Consider the following 15,492-nt stretch of genomic DNA (forward strand, 5'->3'; position numbering starts at 1 on the left):
TGGTGGAAGGTATCGGTATCACGTCTCCGCTGCTAATGGGGGCGCTAACGTATGAAAGATTTGGATCGTGTCACGTGGCAGGGGTGAATCTTCCTCTTATTGTTTGGGGGATATTTTGGATGGGATGATGGAAGAAACCTACATTTTCCCATTTATTACAATGACTAGCCCCACTTTAGGCATTGTTTAGCTAACCATTAGCTAAAAACAAGTTATCACCGACCGTCCTTCTCTGTGTGATTAACGGCTCCGCTACAAACTCTTCCTTTTTGTTGAAATTAGCCTGTTTATTTCATATTTACATTCTTGCACCCCCCATTGGAGAAGCTTGGAGCTGGAATCATGTGAGAGCACTCAGAGGATCAGAGGCTGTCGGCCCTTTGTGGAGGCAGAATAACCTTATTTCACTCAACCGAATTATCTCCAACATATCGAATAATGAAATCCAGAAAACTGCAGGGATACGCTCGCTTTAAATAAGAGTTACCCCTTCCCTCTCTGCCATCTCTACCTGCTCTGCACAATGCCCCCCCCACCCCCCCACCCAGCTACCCCTCCTCCCTCCATCCGACTCTATTGCGCTCTTTTCATTGCCCAGCTCACGTATTGAATCTGCCTGATGAAAACAGATCTCACTGCAGACCCACAATAGAATGGCTGATGCAGGAAAGATGAACCCTAATGGATTTTTTTTTCTCTCTCTCTCTTTTTTTTTCAATGTGCTCAAGATTGAATATAAGGCCTGACCTCCAGATGTAGTGGATCCATTTCAACAGCAGAGATATTGTCTGTTGCGAGGACGCAGGAACACACTCCGGACGCTCGGGAAAAAAATATAAAAATAATAAAAAAAATAAAAAAAACAACTTAGAATGAGCCGCGGGTGCGTTTTCTGCCACTTGAAATCGTCCAAAAATCCGAATGAACCCTTGTTATTTATCTCTGCGTGTCAAGTGAGGCATTCATTATGATAGCATCTCCTGTTTGAACTGCAGCGTTTACTTAATTACTGCGCTCGGCAGACTGTGTCAAGGTGAGCCGGCGCTTTAATAGACACTGGCTTCTCAGCACAAATGAGCCTCTGCTACGCTTTGCTAGTTTCACCAGTCGGGCTATTTGATTTAGAAATTCCTGAATTGCTTTATACGCTGCGTTTTCGGAGTCGAAACGCTTCTCCTTCATCCAGGAGGACCTTTCTGAGGGACGATAAAGAGGTTGGAGACGATTATGTTGTTTTTTTGGGACCTCAATCAGATGATAACAGCTCTTCAATGGCGTCAGAAATCACCTTTCCCCGAGTTGTCTTCGTTCTTATGCTCGTAATTGGCCCTGAATATAAACTCAATTTGGACGCGATTGTGTCCCCACTTCAAGAAAAAAAAGAAGAAAAAAGGGCCGCCCTTTAAGTGAGTCGCTTGTCAGAATAGCAATCGGCGCCGCTTACCGCCATCTGTCCTGTACGTCGTTTCCATTAATGTTCATCGTGTGTTATTTCACATCTCATGCATTTTTATGGCCGACCCACAAACCTGCCGTATCCGGTCTATTAAAGCTCCGAGGACGCCTCATTCAACGGTAACAGACGCCGTGACTGCGCGGGAGAGGAGCGGCCGATCCACGACAAAGGTCACGACCAGAGCGCGCGATCAACATGAAGATAAATGAGACAGGGATCAAATTTCCAGCAGGAATATTCCCACATTACATCTAATCGACAGGGGTGTTTTTTTTTAAAATAGATGCAGTTTGGGCTGTTTTATCTTCATCGTTTCTAATCATGAAGAACATTGTTTGTTGTTTTGCGCACGTGAAAGACACTTTCTGTTTACTCCAATCAAAACAACTGTGTTGCACAAAGGTTACATTTATTCATCGCACCGGTAAGAGCAAGGTTACTGGTAATGGCTAACTAGCGAACGCTAACCTTTAGCCCGCATCCACTGGATCCTAAAGAAAAGCAGCGGGATTTTTCTGCTTTAGATGTGTGTGTGTGTGTGTGTGTGGGGGGGGGGTAATCAGCGCGTGTTGGTGTCTGAAGGTTTGACAGATTGACCGATGTGCGCTGTCAAGGTAGGTATGACGCTGATGGATTTACCCACAAGCCCCTGCACCGGGCGTCAGAGCTGACAAGGCAACAAATGAACAATTACACTCGGTTTCCTCTTGAAATCTGCGTCGACCTTCTGTGGTCGTTTCCGCACAGTCGGCTGGTAATTAGAAACGCGTCGTGCGAGGCGTCCACTCACCGAGGGCATCTGGTTGGAGACGAGGTGGCTCTCCTGCGCCAGCATGTTGGACATCATGAGCGTGGGCAGCTCCGGGTACGAGTACGGGTTGATGAGCCCGTTGTGTGGCAGCGAGTGGCAGAGGTAGCCCGTGGAGTCGTGCTCCATCAGGTGGAGAGGGGGGGGCTCGGGGTGGTTGGGAGGGGTGATGGGGGGGATTTCGTAGTCCTCGTCCCTGGGTCCGTTACCCCCTGCCGTGCCGCTGCCCCCTCCTCCGCTGCCCCCGGTCTGGCCTGTGTAGCTCTGAGGGGGGGAAAGGTGGAGAAAGTCAGAGTGGCTGGAAGAGATGGATCCCGGATCATCGGAACAGGAGCAAAGTTAAGTTCTGCTACGTTCCTCCTCGTTATGCTAGGGACCATTCAAAGAGCTGGTCTGGACGAGTGTCCCCAAAGACGAGTCACGTAGCTTCATTCAGAACCAGTAAGGGCACCAGTGTCACCAGCACGTGCCCTAAACTCAACCCCATCCAACTGTAGGGTTGACCTTAACTCAGCGACCACATACTAAACCTCCTGGGGTGGCGATCAGCTGACAACCATGTGACTAAAACAGGAAGTGACATCTCCATAACGACGGGAGCCCCTGGAAGGAGCCATACTCGGTGTCAATGTATATTCTATATTATTTCATGGCCGGGTTACCATGGTTACATGGCCAAGGAGGCTTCCAGGAAGGTGAGTGGTTTGTGCAAGGAAACATCTCTAAAGAGGCTCATGTTTATTTATGTGAACGTATGTTAAAGTGCAGGGCAAATATTGAACATGCGCAGCCTTTTGTTGTTTCACATGCTCCAATTATGCGTCTCAACTTTGCACACATTAATACTGACTTCAGGGCAGAATTAAGGTTAAGATTTTGTTTAAATTTGTTGCGATAAAAATGAAATAATCAGCAGCGCAACAGCATTTTGATGAGCTTGATATTTAAGTCCTTTAGACAATATTTCTGATCACTTACTTTGCTGAGAATAAGCATGACTTCATTTCAAATATTTGGACGTCTCATTTCGGAACTAAACCTCCGAGCCCCTGCAAAGCGGTAATAAAGAAGCGGCGTGTGCGCGGCGCTAAAACAGTAAGTCCAATCAGATCAGAGTTCTGCACAGACCAAGGAGAGAAAGAAAAATAGCAGGGGAATCCAACGGGGAATGAAAAGCAATTTTGTCTGAGCCGCTCCGACTTGACTCCCATTGTAATGACTGAGTCAAATTAATCATCACAAATAATATTCTTGTGTCAGCCATTCAAGGGTTTTTTAATAGAATTTTTATGATTCATGTCTAGCAGTATACATCAAACAGTCAGTTCTGCAACATTTCTGAAATCAATTCAATATCATCTTTGTGTAGGCTGTCATCCTCGGCAGCAGAGTGGTCATTTATCTCTCAAACAGATACTTTTAGAAAATAAGGTTCACCGGGAGATGGAAGAAAAGGGAGAAGGATGCAGGACACACACACACACATTCTTTTTGTGTCTCTCAGATTCCAGGAATCTGCAGTAATAAAAATATTCGTCATCCTTAGTTATAAAACTATTTAGTATGTGTGTTTTGTTTAGCTTTGCTAATATTCAGCTGGGGTTTATTTTGCCTTTCTGTACACGGTCATGCTCAGCACGCCGGGCCGACGGAGACACGTTCATTTAAATTGATGATTTTAAAACAAAAAAGAGGGCAAAGACGAAGCTGGAGGATGGTCCGACGGCTCCGACCTGCAGAACCACATCAGCCGGCTCATGTTCCTTTTCCCAGACTCTCTTTTGAAGACAGATGTTTTTGTAAACCTGCGCAGGACGACGTTATTGTTTGGTCTAATGGACGAGAAAACGAACATTTCCTGAGATTCAATTTCCCTCATAATTGTTGGAAGGAAACTAAGTTGTCTGGTGTAAACACTGATGTTATTGTGCAGAGTTAGCTGCTGTTGGATGGATGGATGGATGGATGGATGGATGGATGGATGGATGGATGGATGGATGGATGGATGGATGGACGGACGGATGGATGGATGGATGGATGGATGGATGGATGGACGGTCGGGTGGGTGGATGGATGGATGGATGGAGGATGGATGGTGGGTGAATGGATGGATGACGGACGGACGGACGGACGGACAGACAGACAGACAGACAGACAGACAGACAGACAGACAGACAGACAGACAGACAGACAGACAGACAGACAGACAGATAGATAGATAGATAGATAGATAGATAGATAGATAGATAGATAGATAGATAGATAGATAGATAGATAGATAGGTCCCTCCTTGTGATTGTACACAGGGACGAGGGACCAGGAAGTGTCATGCGCTAAGAGTGCAGCGACGGCTAACCTCGCGCCCTTGACGATAAAATGTAAATACCAAGGACGTTCCCAGTTGGATTGTAGCGGGATAAATTATTCATCCGTCTGTATTCAGAGGGAGGGCGGCTGCATGTACAGGACCACATGTACACTCTGGCTAATGTAAACCCTTTTCTCCTTTACAAGTGCAATCCAAACAAACGCATTTGATGGATCATATGGACCAGCACGTGCCCCCCCCCTCCCATATTGGAATTAGATTTTGGACACAAAGCAGCCCACCACAGACGTGTCCGCCCCCCCACCCCATCTGACAGTTGTTCGTGGCTCTTTTAATTTCCAAGGCCGCGGCCAACACTCAAATAATAATTAAAAAAAAAAAGAATAAGAAACTGCGCTGTGTGTTTTCACTCAAGCGTCTTTCATTTTCTTCCTCTGATCAATCGCGCGGCGCTTTAGGGAGCGCTCGTTCGCAGTCTGCTGCGCCTGTAGAGCGATAAAGACACAATGTGTAACATTTTAATTAAGTGGCAGATCTCTCCACCACAAGTGTTACATAGCAGCGCACCTTTCATTTGAAAGAAACAGATGAATAGACAGTTGGTCTGGTACTGAGACAGAAAATAACATTGATTGGGGAGCTTTCCAGCGTGGTTTCTATTTGGCACCGAGCTCCCGCTTCCCTCTGTAACACTGCCTGGGTACTCAAGGCCTTCTGGAGATGGAACTAACTGCTCGTTATCAGTATATTTGGCTTATTAGAAGATTGTTGTAATGCTTGTAGAGCTCTGGAATTGTCACCATTACAATTAATATCAGAATGAGGCTTCCTGCTGCCACATGCAGGACACCTTTAGGTAATAAAAGGGATGATCAGGGAAGCGTGACAGAGTCTGATGGCAGACGATGGCAGGAGCACCGGGATATTTTTAGGTTTTAATACTTAACTGTGGTGAACAAAGACAGATGGTTTGATACACGAGGGAGGACATTTTCCGCGTCCGCCTCTCTTTCCTCTGCAGCCAATGCAAGACATGCTAGTTCAGATGTAGATCGTGTTTAGGCTGTCCTGAGTCGCTTGTAGTTGTTTGCAGCGTTTCCTCCCTGGTATCGATCCCTCTTGCTACGACCCAGCTAGCATAACAAGCTCTCTGCAGTTATCAATTCAGACTTCTCCAACTTAGGATGTTGGATGATAAAGCTTGGCGTTGATCCCTGGAAGCATGGTTGATGTTGCTCTACACATCATTTATCCTCTATTGTTTTGGTTCCTTTTAGAAGTTACCGTTTTGGGTCTAATTTATATTCTTGCATTCATTAAAAAGATGCTACTTTTAATCTGGATGCGGCCGTGACACAGTATTAAAATGAGCGATTCCTTGCAATTGAAAACTGCAAGCTGGATTGGATTGTGTGTGTGTGTGTGTGTGTGTGTGTGTGTGTGTGTGTGTGTGTGTGTGTGATGAAATAGGAATATGTATAAAATCCCAACCTATGGAGGTTTATATCTCTGTATGTTATGGAAGGAATGTGTTTGGGCCGTGGAACGCCGGAGCAGAGGAGGAGTCATCTCAAACCGGCATCAGTTTCCGGGAGGAGGGGGCAGGATCGACGGCCCAGAGGCAGACGATGACAGATCTGCCTCGCCGCTAATGTGCACTTATCTGCCTATTGGAGAGCTTTGTCACAGCAGTGATTCATGCACGCCGCGACTTCCATCACCTCCACGAGCCCTCGCTCTGACACCTCACCGTATCCCGCCACAAGTCACGCCTTGTTATCGCCGCTTTCCATGCAGTCCGGTTCGCAGGAGGAAGGCCGGATTTATCTTTGGGAAGAATTTGAATGCGTCCTCTCCCGGAGGAGGGATCTACTGTATCTTCATGAATGATCCTGTTTGTTACAGTCCAGCCAGCGTCTGTTTTAATATTGTAACAGCTGCCGTCAAACGAGGAAGATCCCGTTTCTGCTCCCCTCCCCTCCCCTCCTCACCCCCCCATCTTTCCTAGTCATCTCAGGCTTAATTAAGGTCATGGTTGTTCTCCTGCTGCAGTAAAATGCCAGGGGGCATCACACAGCCATCCTGGGCAAAAGCTGAAGGGGGTGGATTCAGTTACAGCCACCCCTCACCTCCATTCTCCCCTTCCTCTCTAGACCTGCCTGCTCCGAACACACAGACCACCTCTACCCCTCCCCTTCATTCTAACTATCACCAACCCCCCCTCAACCCCCCCATCCCCCCCGCTTCCCCACTCTCTAAAACAGCAAGGCCACATTATTTATCTGTCACTGTGTTACTGTGGAAATCATGAAAGAGGCTGTGGGGACGCTGATGCAAAACCACTGCCGACTTCGCTGAATGAACGCAGGTGGGGTGGGGGGGTTATGTGTGTGTGGGGGGAGGGGGTATCGGGAGGCAGAAAGTCTGCTTTCTAGAAAATAAAATCCGGCCACTATCTACCCAAGCCAGGCCAAAAGCACATGAGAAGTTATGATGCTGCTCTGGGAAAAACAGACATTTATCATTATACAGTCCCCACAGCAGTTTTAAAAAGTTTTTCTGTGGGGGGGGGGGGGGGGGTCTTTTTAAGTTTTGCCTGAAAGTTGTGACACATAGTTGCATCGGTGTTACTCAAACAAGTGAAAACTGCAAAACTGTTTGTTTGTCCATCTCCACGAAGTCCCTCAGCAGCAGTCCTGGTTCTAAACGTCCTGCAGTAATTCCCCTGGACGCCCCCGCTTCTATCACCAGCAACGCTAATTTGGGGGGGGTCCTCGGAGGTCATCGTCTCTGGTCGGTTGGACCTTAACTTCTGAGACTGTCCCTGTCTCCAGCAACAGCAACAACAACAACAGTGAAGTACACCACTACATTAGTCAGGGACATGTTAAAAGGGTCTAACTGACTTTTAAAATAATCCATTTAACGACCACTTCGGTAGCTTTTGTGCAACACTCATCTTTGCTTTTCAGGCGCTCTCCTGGGTGTGTTTTTGTGGTGAAAACGTGTTTGGCAATCAATGGTTTTCATTGATTTTTCCGGGGTTTAATGTCTAAAACACATCTACCTCTTTGCAAGTCATTGACAAGGAAGTGGCTGGAGACAGTTGCCGACATCGCTCTGAGTCACTACCTGGAGGGATTTGTTCCTCAACACATAAAAACCTGGAGTAACTGATGAGAGTTATCAATGCAGCCCGTAACTCCCCACAGTCCAACGATCCCGATGGCTTGATTAACCCCCGGATACCGATTTGATTGCCTACCAACCCCCCCACGACTACCAGCGGCCTTCCTACTTGCAGGTATTGTCCCTTTCTTTGGAGTTTGTTTGCCTTCTTGATCCTCCGTGTATCCCGTTCCCTGTGCTTGTCTCACTTGTCAGTCAAGGTCAAGAGGTCATTCTCATCTGATCGCGTGTCAGAGCAGATTAGAATCAGAGCTTTTGTGCCATGTCATATTTCATTATGCATTTGACTCATCTCGCAGGTCGAGGGGTCAGTGCCATTTGATTGGATGACAGAAATGATATAATTTGCGTTTAACCCTGGGCAGTATAAGGCTCTGAGTGGCGCACTAATGCATTTTGCAAAGATGAGACAGGCCCTCACCCCGAGCGTCTAATTTGAAGTGGCACATTGAGTCGTTGAAGGAGAGCCAGAGCTATTGCAAAACATGCTGAGGTCATAATAGAGGCTTTATCAAATAATAAACACAACCTTTTTGTACCTCTCTATCTGCCTGTCTCTCGCATGCTCTCTCATTGGTTTGCACAGCCCAGACCCAAGCCTCCTCTGCCGCTCGATTCCGTACGTCCCTCCTGCGATTTTCTTTCTCTCCCAATTAGATCCGCCAAATATGAGCGCTGACAATCTTGTCTTTTGTTTTCCCATCTCCCATGTTTCCTCCTCGCCGCCTAATGACTCCTGATGCTGGCGCGGGAAGAGCGTCAGGGTGGCGTTCTGTCAGCAGCAACAGTGTCGTTCCAGCTGATCGTTCAGCCGGAACAGAAATAACAATTAACCCCATTCCCCAATGACTTCTTACCTGAATGGAATAATGTCAAAAAAGCTCAGAGAACAAATGTGAGAGTTCAATTTCCATAGGAGAGAGAGTTCGAATTTTCATAAATAAAAACAAGCAGTCCTTGGACAGAAGGAGCAAAGGGCCCTGCGGTAAATGATATGCAGATGTTGCCAAGGATCATGGAAAACCCAAACTGGGTGGGTGGGCAGAAGAATACTCAGGTTTCCTCGGGCGATTGTGATACGAGTATTGATACAACTTTGTGTGGAAGGTGGGGGAAGAGAGGAAAGGAAGAGGAGGAGGTGGAGGAAGGAGGGGGAGGGAAGTGAACCGCGATCCAACATTTCAAATGAGGACCATAATCAAACTTATTGCCTGACAGGGGGAATCTAGGATTACAACGTTACGCCGGCAGACATGCAGCGTTATCGCCAGAGTCCCCTCTGTCACTTCCTGTACGGAGCAGTCATGTCTCCATGGAGAGGGGACGCCGGTTTAACTTTGCTAGATGGTGCACGCACATCCATGGCGCTCGGGGACATTTATGGACCCTTAGATGAGAGTTCTGGACTAAATAAACACAACATATCTCCACTTTAAATGCTCTTAATCTATTTCTCCTGTGCTCAGGCAAATTGTTACTAACGTGCGCACAATGGCGCTAGTGTGTCTGAATGACAAAACTAATTACTGCTACAGGAGCAGCTAAATGGACAAAAAGGCAGCACAATAAAGAGTTGGTGGATCAGTACAGACTGATTCGAACAATGTTGAAAGTAACAAAGGAAGCGCTGATGGAGCAGTCATCCAAACAAACGTGCATTGTTCTGAGAATTGTTAGCATCCTGTCACCCACAAATAACTTTGCCATACAACAAGGGAATGTGTGCATGCATACGCAAGCCCATGTGTCCTCTACTGTTATGTTTTAATTCACACAGAGAATAAGCTCATCACACTTTGCAGGTATCCCTTATGTTTAAAAAATAATTTTCTTTCAACAGCGATCGCTTACTTCGTGTATATATGTTGAGTGCACGTGCCCTGCTGGTTATGAGTCAATGAGGCTGTGTATTGGAAGCCCGCACAGCTGGTGTGTGCTTGCGACAAACATCTGGATCCTCGTACCCCGGGTGCCATTGTTAATAAGAGGCTGGCGGGGCGCGGAGGGGAGTGGAGGCGACAGCTCTCCAGTGTCAATGAACCTCCCTGTCTCTCAGCATAGAGCTCAGTGCTGCCGCTCCTACTTCAGTTTGTCCGCGCATATTTAGCATTGCAGCATATCAACATCTCAGCTTTCAAAGCTAAGCATGATGAAGTTGTTTGAAGTTTATTTTAGCTTTTAATGACGCTAGTGGAATGCAGACCTGCAAAATATGGCAAAACCACAGGTTAGATACCACTAAATGATAACATTTAGGAATATCATAAATATTGGAAAAACAACTAAACCTCAAAAAAGATTGAGCAGAAAGTATAAATAAGTACTCGTTTGTCATTGAGGTTGCTGTGTTACTCATTAGCAGCAGGAAAATAGATTATTTTACTGTGTTAGATGAAATAGGCTGCCTTTCTTGTCACAAAGGTGATGTCTCTTTTTACTAATAACTTCCCAGTTTGACATTAATTATAACACGGGCTCTGTGCTAAATTTACTCTTCAATAAACTACGGACTGACCAGCCACTAGAACAGTGCTGCTCTTGGATTTAAAAGTCAATATTTCTGTTCCACTTAACCAGGTTAAAGATTACATCCTCACCTCATTCTTCAGAGGTGAGCAAATGATTCAGCATGGATCAATGTCACCTCGGGGCTCTTTTCATAATTTGAAGATGAGGCATTAATAATCAACCGAGTTACTTTGGGGAATAAAAGTTGAACAGGAGATTTGCCTCACGAGCGTTTTTGAATTGAATGTACTGTCAGTGACGAGGACGATTCTTTTAAGAGAGGAAACAGAGCATCTGGCATATTTTATAACATGTTATACGATGGCCTCTGAAAATGTGAACGTTTGTGCGACTATATTCTGTCCCCTGGGTACGCAGTGAAAGACCAAACACATTACGGGCGACGTTAGTCGCGTCCAATCGCCTATGGCAACCGGACGATGGCCAGCTTGGCAGAATTTAGAGCCATCCGCAAATATACAGCTGTGTGTTTATACATGGTAGCATGTCGGATGAGCTTTTCAAAGGAGGACATTTAAACAGGGAGTGGGGGTTGGGGGTTGGGGGGTCTTTCCCAGTGACTAAGAGGCCACAGAGAAAGAGTTTTCAATCTTCCTGCCTATGCGACAAATATGCCTGCACATCTTTTTGCATTGTCTCTAGTCCCTGCTTCGTCAGCGAACAGCTATAGAAATATTTTGGCAGGCGGCTCTTTGTTTTCATTTTTCACAAAAGATTTGAGTGTGTGTGTGTGTGTGTGTGTGTGTGTGTGCGCGTGTGTGTGTGTGTGTGTGAAGGTGGGGATGGGGATGGGGGAAGATACACAGTGTGGAAAAGGTGAATGAATGTTGAATAATGGAAATTTGAGGGGGTGTCAGGAGAAGAGATTGGGAGTGGTGGAGTGAGGAAGAAGGTGGGGAAGGGTGATGGCGAGGGACACGGTGAGAAGAACAAAACAACAGTGAGGTGACATAACAGGGAACTCCGGAGCATTTTGGGAATATGGGGTGATGAGGAGGGGGCAGGTCGTGGAGCTGTAGAGGAGGGGGACAGGTGGAAGTGCAGGGGAGGAGGAACCTGCCACGCTCGGTCCCCAACTCCAGTCTAAACAGCAGGGAGGAAGTTGTAAATCAGACTAATGCAGCCGAGCCATAATTCAGACCAGCAGAACCACGGCGCTGGAGAAGGGGGTAGGAGGGGGTTGGAGGCTGGTTCACAAAACGTCGCCGCGAGGCTTTAATCAGTGCAACGAGCCGAAGATACCTTGTCCCCCAATCAGCGGGCTTCCTGTCAGTCACACATGACTGAGCTGGACCAATCGACTTCTGGTTCCAGACGGACTGGCTGGGCTTTGGGAAGCCGCCAAACAAGAGGATCACTCATCCAAACTGGAAAGGTGGAATGGGCCTTTAATTCAGAGCCCAGAAGGACGAGGTGATAGATTTGTCAAAGGTCGGACATAAAGGAGTGTGGGATTGTGTCCTACAAAGGCCCATGAGAAACATATGGGGGGATGATGAGAGACACGGGGGAGCGGTACACTTAATCATCCCCATCAGATCAGTTTAGCCTCTGAAACTAGTTTCTCACACCCCCCAAAACTCTTATCAAGTCATCTTAGCAACAACATAAAGGCCTCATTATAACTTCAATCTGCCAGTGCGTTTTATAAATGTATTCGTTATCACATGTGCTTGCTGCCATATTAAAAAAAGCAAACCTTCATCGATCTACAAGCTGTCCTTGCTTCTCTGTGTCTCACAGATCTGCTTTTGGCACTCAAACACCTCTCTAATTACAATTACAACACCCGCGGGGCGTGCAATCATTGCCAGCGATGACTTACAACATGTCAAGTGAGCCAAGAAATATCATCAAACCTATGTTTGAAAAAAAAAAAAAAAAAAAGCCAGTTTTGAACTCCAAATAAGACAAAAAAACACAAACTTTTGAGTTTACACACATAGTCAACATCAAGAGCCGTTACCACACATGAAACACAAATGTGGGAAACTTTATTGCCAGACTTTGAAAGCCATGTAACATTTCGGCATTAAAGCCAAGATAATGACTGAGGAGCGAACTGGAGCGTAAAACTGGATCTGGATTCTGCTCCAGAAGTCATGCGACTGGTGTGACTGGCTGGGTTACGCACACACTGTGCATGCTAAAACCACATGCAGCGCCTTGGCAGTTAAGACGCCACAACGGCAGCCAATCGATAAAACCTTGTTACGCTAATTGCGAGATCATAATCTCCGTTCCTACTTCTGCTGAATATCCAAACAGTCACTCCATTAGCCGAATTATTCCCCTGTGCGGTTCCGCCGTCTCTCCTCCTCCCGCTCCGCTTCCATTTCCTCCTGGTGCTCGTACTTTTCGGCGACATATTTCTCTCAAACTGCAGTTCTGCTAAATGAATTCATAGGTGGGGGAGAGAGACATCAAAGTGGAGCATTGTGGAGGTAAAGTGCTGATGAAGTATACTGTTTCTTCCAATTTGCTACACAGCTCTGAGAAGCCTTCACCACAGTGTATTATCTTTGAACGCAAGGCTGTGTTAAGTGTTAGCAACAGAAATTCCACTTTAAAAAATAAGAGTCTGAACAAGAACGAGCGCCTCGTGGTTGCGCGGCTGCACCAGTCAAGCAGCCGTTTATATTCATATCCATCAACAACCATCAGCCTCACTTTGCTTTGTTGATCACAAGCCTTCTTCTTTTCTGTCGCGAGGATGCCGCTTGGCATAAACCACCTTTGCACATCGGACTAGAACCAACCAGGAAACGGCTTCAGAATTCCTCATCAATAAGACATGCATGTAAATATCCAGGACACATTTAGGTCCTTAAACTGGGTGTTGCAACGTGGGGCCATCATATATTGTCACCTTCGACTGGTTGGACTGGGTGGGGGAAAGAATAGGGTGATGTCTGATTAAGGAGTATCTGTGAGTGTACAAGGCAGTGTTGTTTGGTTTAGAGACCGTGGCCTTGAGGAGAAGAGAAGGGCTTCTTTTGCTTAGCAATGGTGGATGGAATCAAGAATGAGTTTATTAGGGGGGCAGCACATGTTAGATGGTTAGGAGATGGTTCAGGCATGTGACAATATTGATAGAAGTTTGCTGCCTACCAGGCAGGAGAGCTAATGGAAGCCCTAAGACTAGATATAAGGACAAAGTTAGAGAAGACATGACATGAAGTTGTTGGTGTGAGGAGGAGGAGGAGGAGGAAGAGGAGGAGGAGGAAGAGGAGGAGGACGAGGAGGGTTTGGTGTGGTAACCCCTGAGGGGGAAGGCTGAAGGGAGACGCTGGAGTCTAAAATAGTGTTCAAGATGATTTCATGATTTCAAAAAAATGAACGTTAGAATTCAGGGTTTACCACCAGAAGTTTGAACTTGTGACTGGTTTCACGAAGGTCCCGTTCACACTGCAGCCTCCAATTATTTTTATTGATCTGGATTTTATCTGGATTGGTAACAATCTGATTTCATGTTTAAAAAAAAATCTGCGAGTGGCATCATCAAAATAGAGACGCTAGACAGCAGAATAATCCCAAGAGGCACATTCCTTCTGGTAACGTGGCCGGACCAGAACCACGGATCCAAACTGGACCGTGCCGTGTGTCCATTGTATCACTGCACACGTTTCCGTGTTGCTACTTCCGTGTTGATACCAGTCTCACCACCTGCATCTCTAGGGCACGTACTGAAGCCGACGTAGTTACCATGACAACCGAATCCTGATCAGGCTCTGAAGTGCAACACAATCTGATTTGATCGCTTGCAAACGGCAGCGTGAACACTAGAGCCTCGAGCTCAGATTTGAGCAACAAATTGGGTTTGGCTGCAGTGTGAACCTAAAGACCGGCCCGAGTCCGGCAGGAACCGACGGAAACCTCAGTGACGATGTCGTACAACGCATCGTTACTATGCTGGTTGCCACGACAATGGAGAGCGGCCAAAGGGCCGGACGAAGAGCTTGTCGATGCCGAGACCGGGGTCTCTGACCCTGCCATCAAATCACTAACACTTTTATCACTCTGCCGGGGGGAGCAGAGAAAAAGAGCGAGAGACAGACTGGAAGAAATTCTTCAACTTAGCTGGGTCACAGTCTGATGTTCATGGGAACATCGATATGACAATGGCACTGACCCGGTTTCTTTATGACTCATCATGAGAACATGCTGTTTGATGTGGCTACAGTGCGACACACGTGTCCTATATAAACCTACCTCACCCACTTAAGAAAAAGCAGTTCTATAGGTGTGCAAGACTCAATAGAGTGAAAACAGTGACATGCTGAGAAAATACATTTTCAGAGTTTTTGGAGGTAGAACCACTGACCCAAATGCATTTCAATGGAACAGAGTTAAGAGAGAAGAGCGAGAAACAGAGGGGGAGTCGGAGAGAATAGCAGAAAGAAATCAAGACATAATAAAGCAGAGAAAAGAGCTGCAGGCAATACGATTTGTTGTTATTCAAAATGGAATATATTGAGAATAATGCCGAGACTGTATGTACAGTTTCTAGAAAAAGTAGTTAATGGAAAACGAAGAATCCACCCTGCAGATATCTTCCCGCTCTGTTGCATCTTACAAGTACATTTTTACATCAGTAAACAGCACAAGCACATTCACAGTTCTAGAAATAAATGTAAGCTTCATTTTTCATTAGTTTTCAGATTTGTTTTCGTATTCATTTATTTAAATGCTTCCAAAACTAAAAGTCAAAGCAAAAAGGGACAGATGTCTTTATCTGAATGGGTGTGGAACGTTCTGCCCATCAACGTCGCTGAAGATGCCTCCCAGATCTATACTGTGCTGTTGTCTCCGCGTTGTTCGGTGTAGCTTTTAAAAATACCAGTTTAAAATATGAATTAAACATCAAGAGTGTTTTTGATGTACAATGTAGTGCACATACAAATGTGTGGAAGCAGCTCTGATCTGGATAAATGTCACAGTCACAGCAGGTGAGTAAGAGAAGCAAAAAAAGGACAGTAGAACGCTGGAATGGTGTAGATGGTGTGGTGGAATAATAGCATTCAATTTGAAGATACTTTTAAATAGAATTTGTCTTTGAAATCCAACCAATGCAATCCCACTTCTACTCAATATACTGTATATCACATCTATGCTGCAGCTGTAATGCTTTATTTATTAGATATTTCCCCGTACATGTGTGCGCGTGTCCTATTTGCTACA

At 46.0% G+C, this 15,492-nt stretch overlaps 1 protein-coding gene across 5 annotated transcripts in view; it reads right to left on the reverse strand.

Annotated features, from left to right (window-relative positions):
- Positions 1 to 15,492, reverse strand: part of tox2 (TOX high mobility group box family member 2) — a 74,362-nt gene that overhangs the window by 21,424 nt on the left and 37,446 nt on the right. For all 5 annotated transcript variants that reach the window (XM_029826411.1, XM_029826410.1, XM_011614045.2 and 2 more), the window contains one exon: positions 2,247 to 2,528. In XM_029826411.1, the coding sequence (XP_029682271.1) occupies positions 2,247 to 2,528 (282 nt within the window). The remainder of the gene's footprint in view (positions 1 to 2,246; positions 2,529 to 15,492) is intronic.

Source organism: Takifugu rubripes, chromosome 19, assembly GCF_901000725.2.
Source record: "Takifugu rubripes chromosome 19, fTakRub1.2, whole genome shotgun sequence".
NCBI lineage: Eukaryota > Metazoa > Chordata > Actinopteri > Tetraodontiformes > Tetraodontidae > Takifugu > Takifugu rubripes.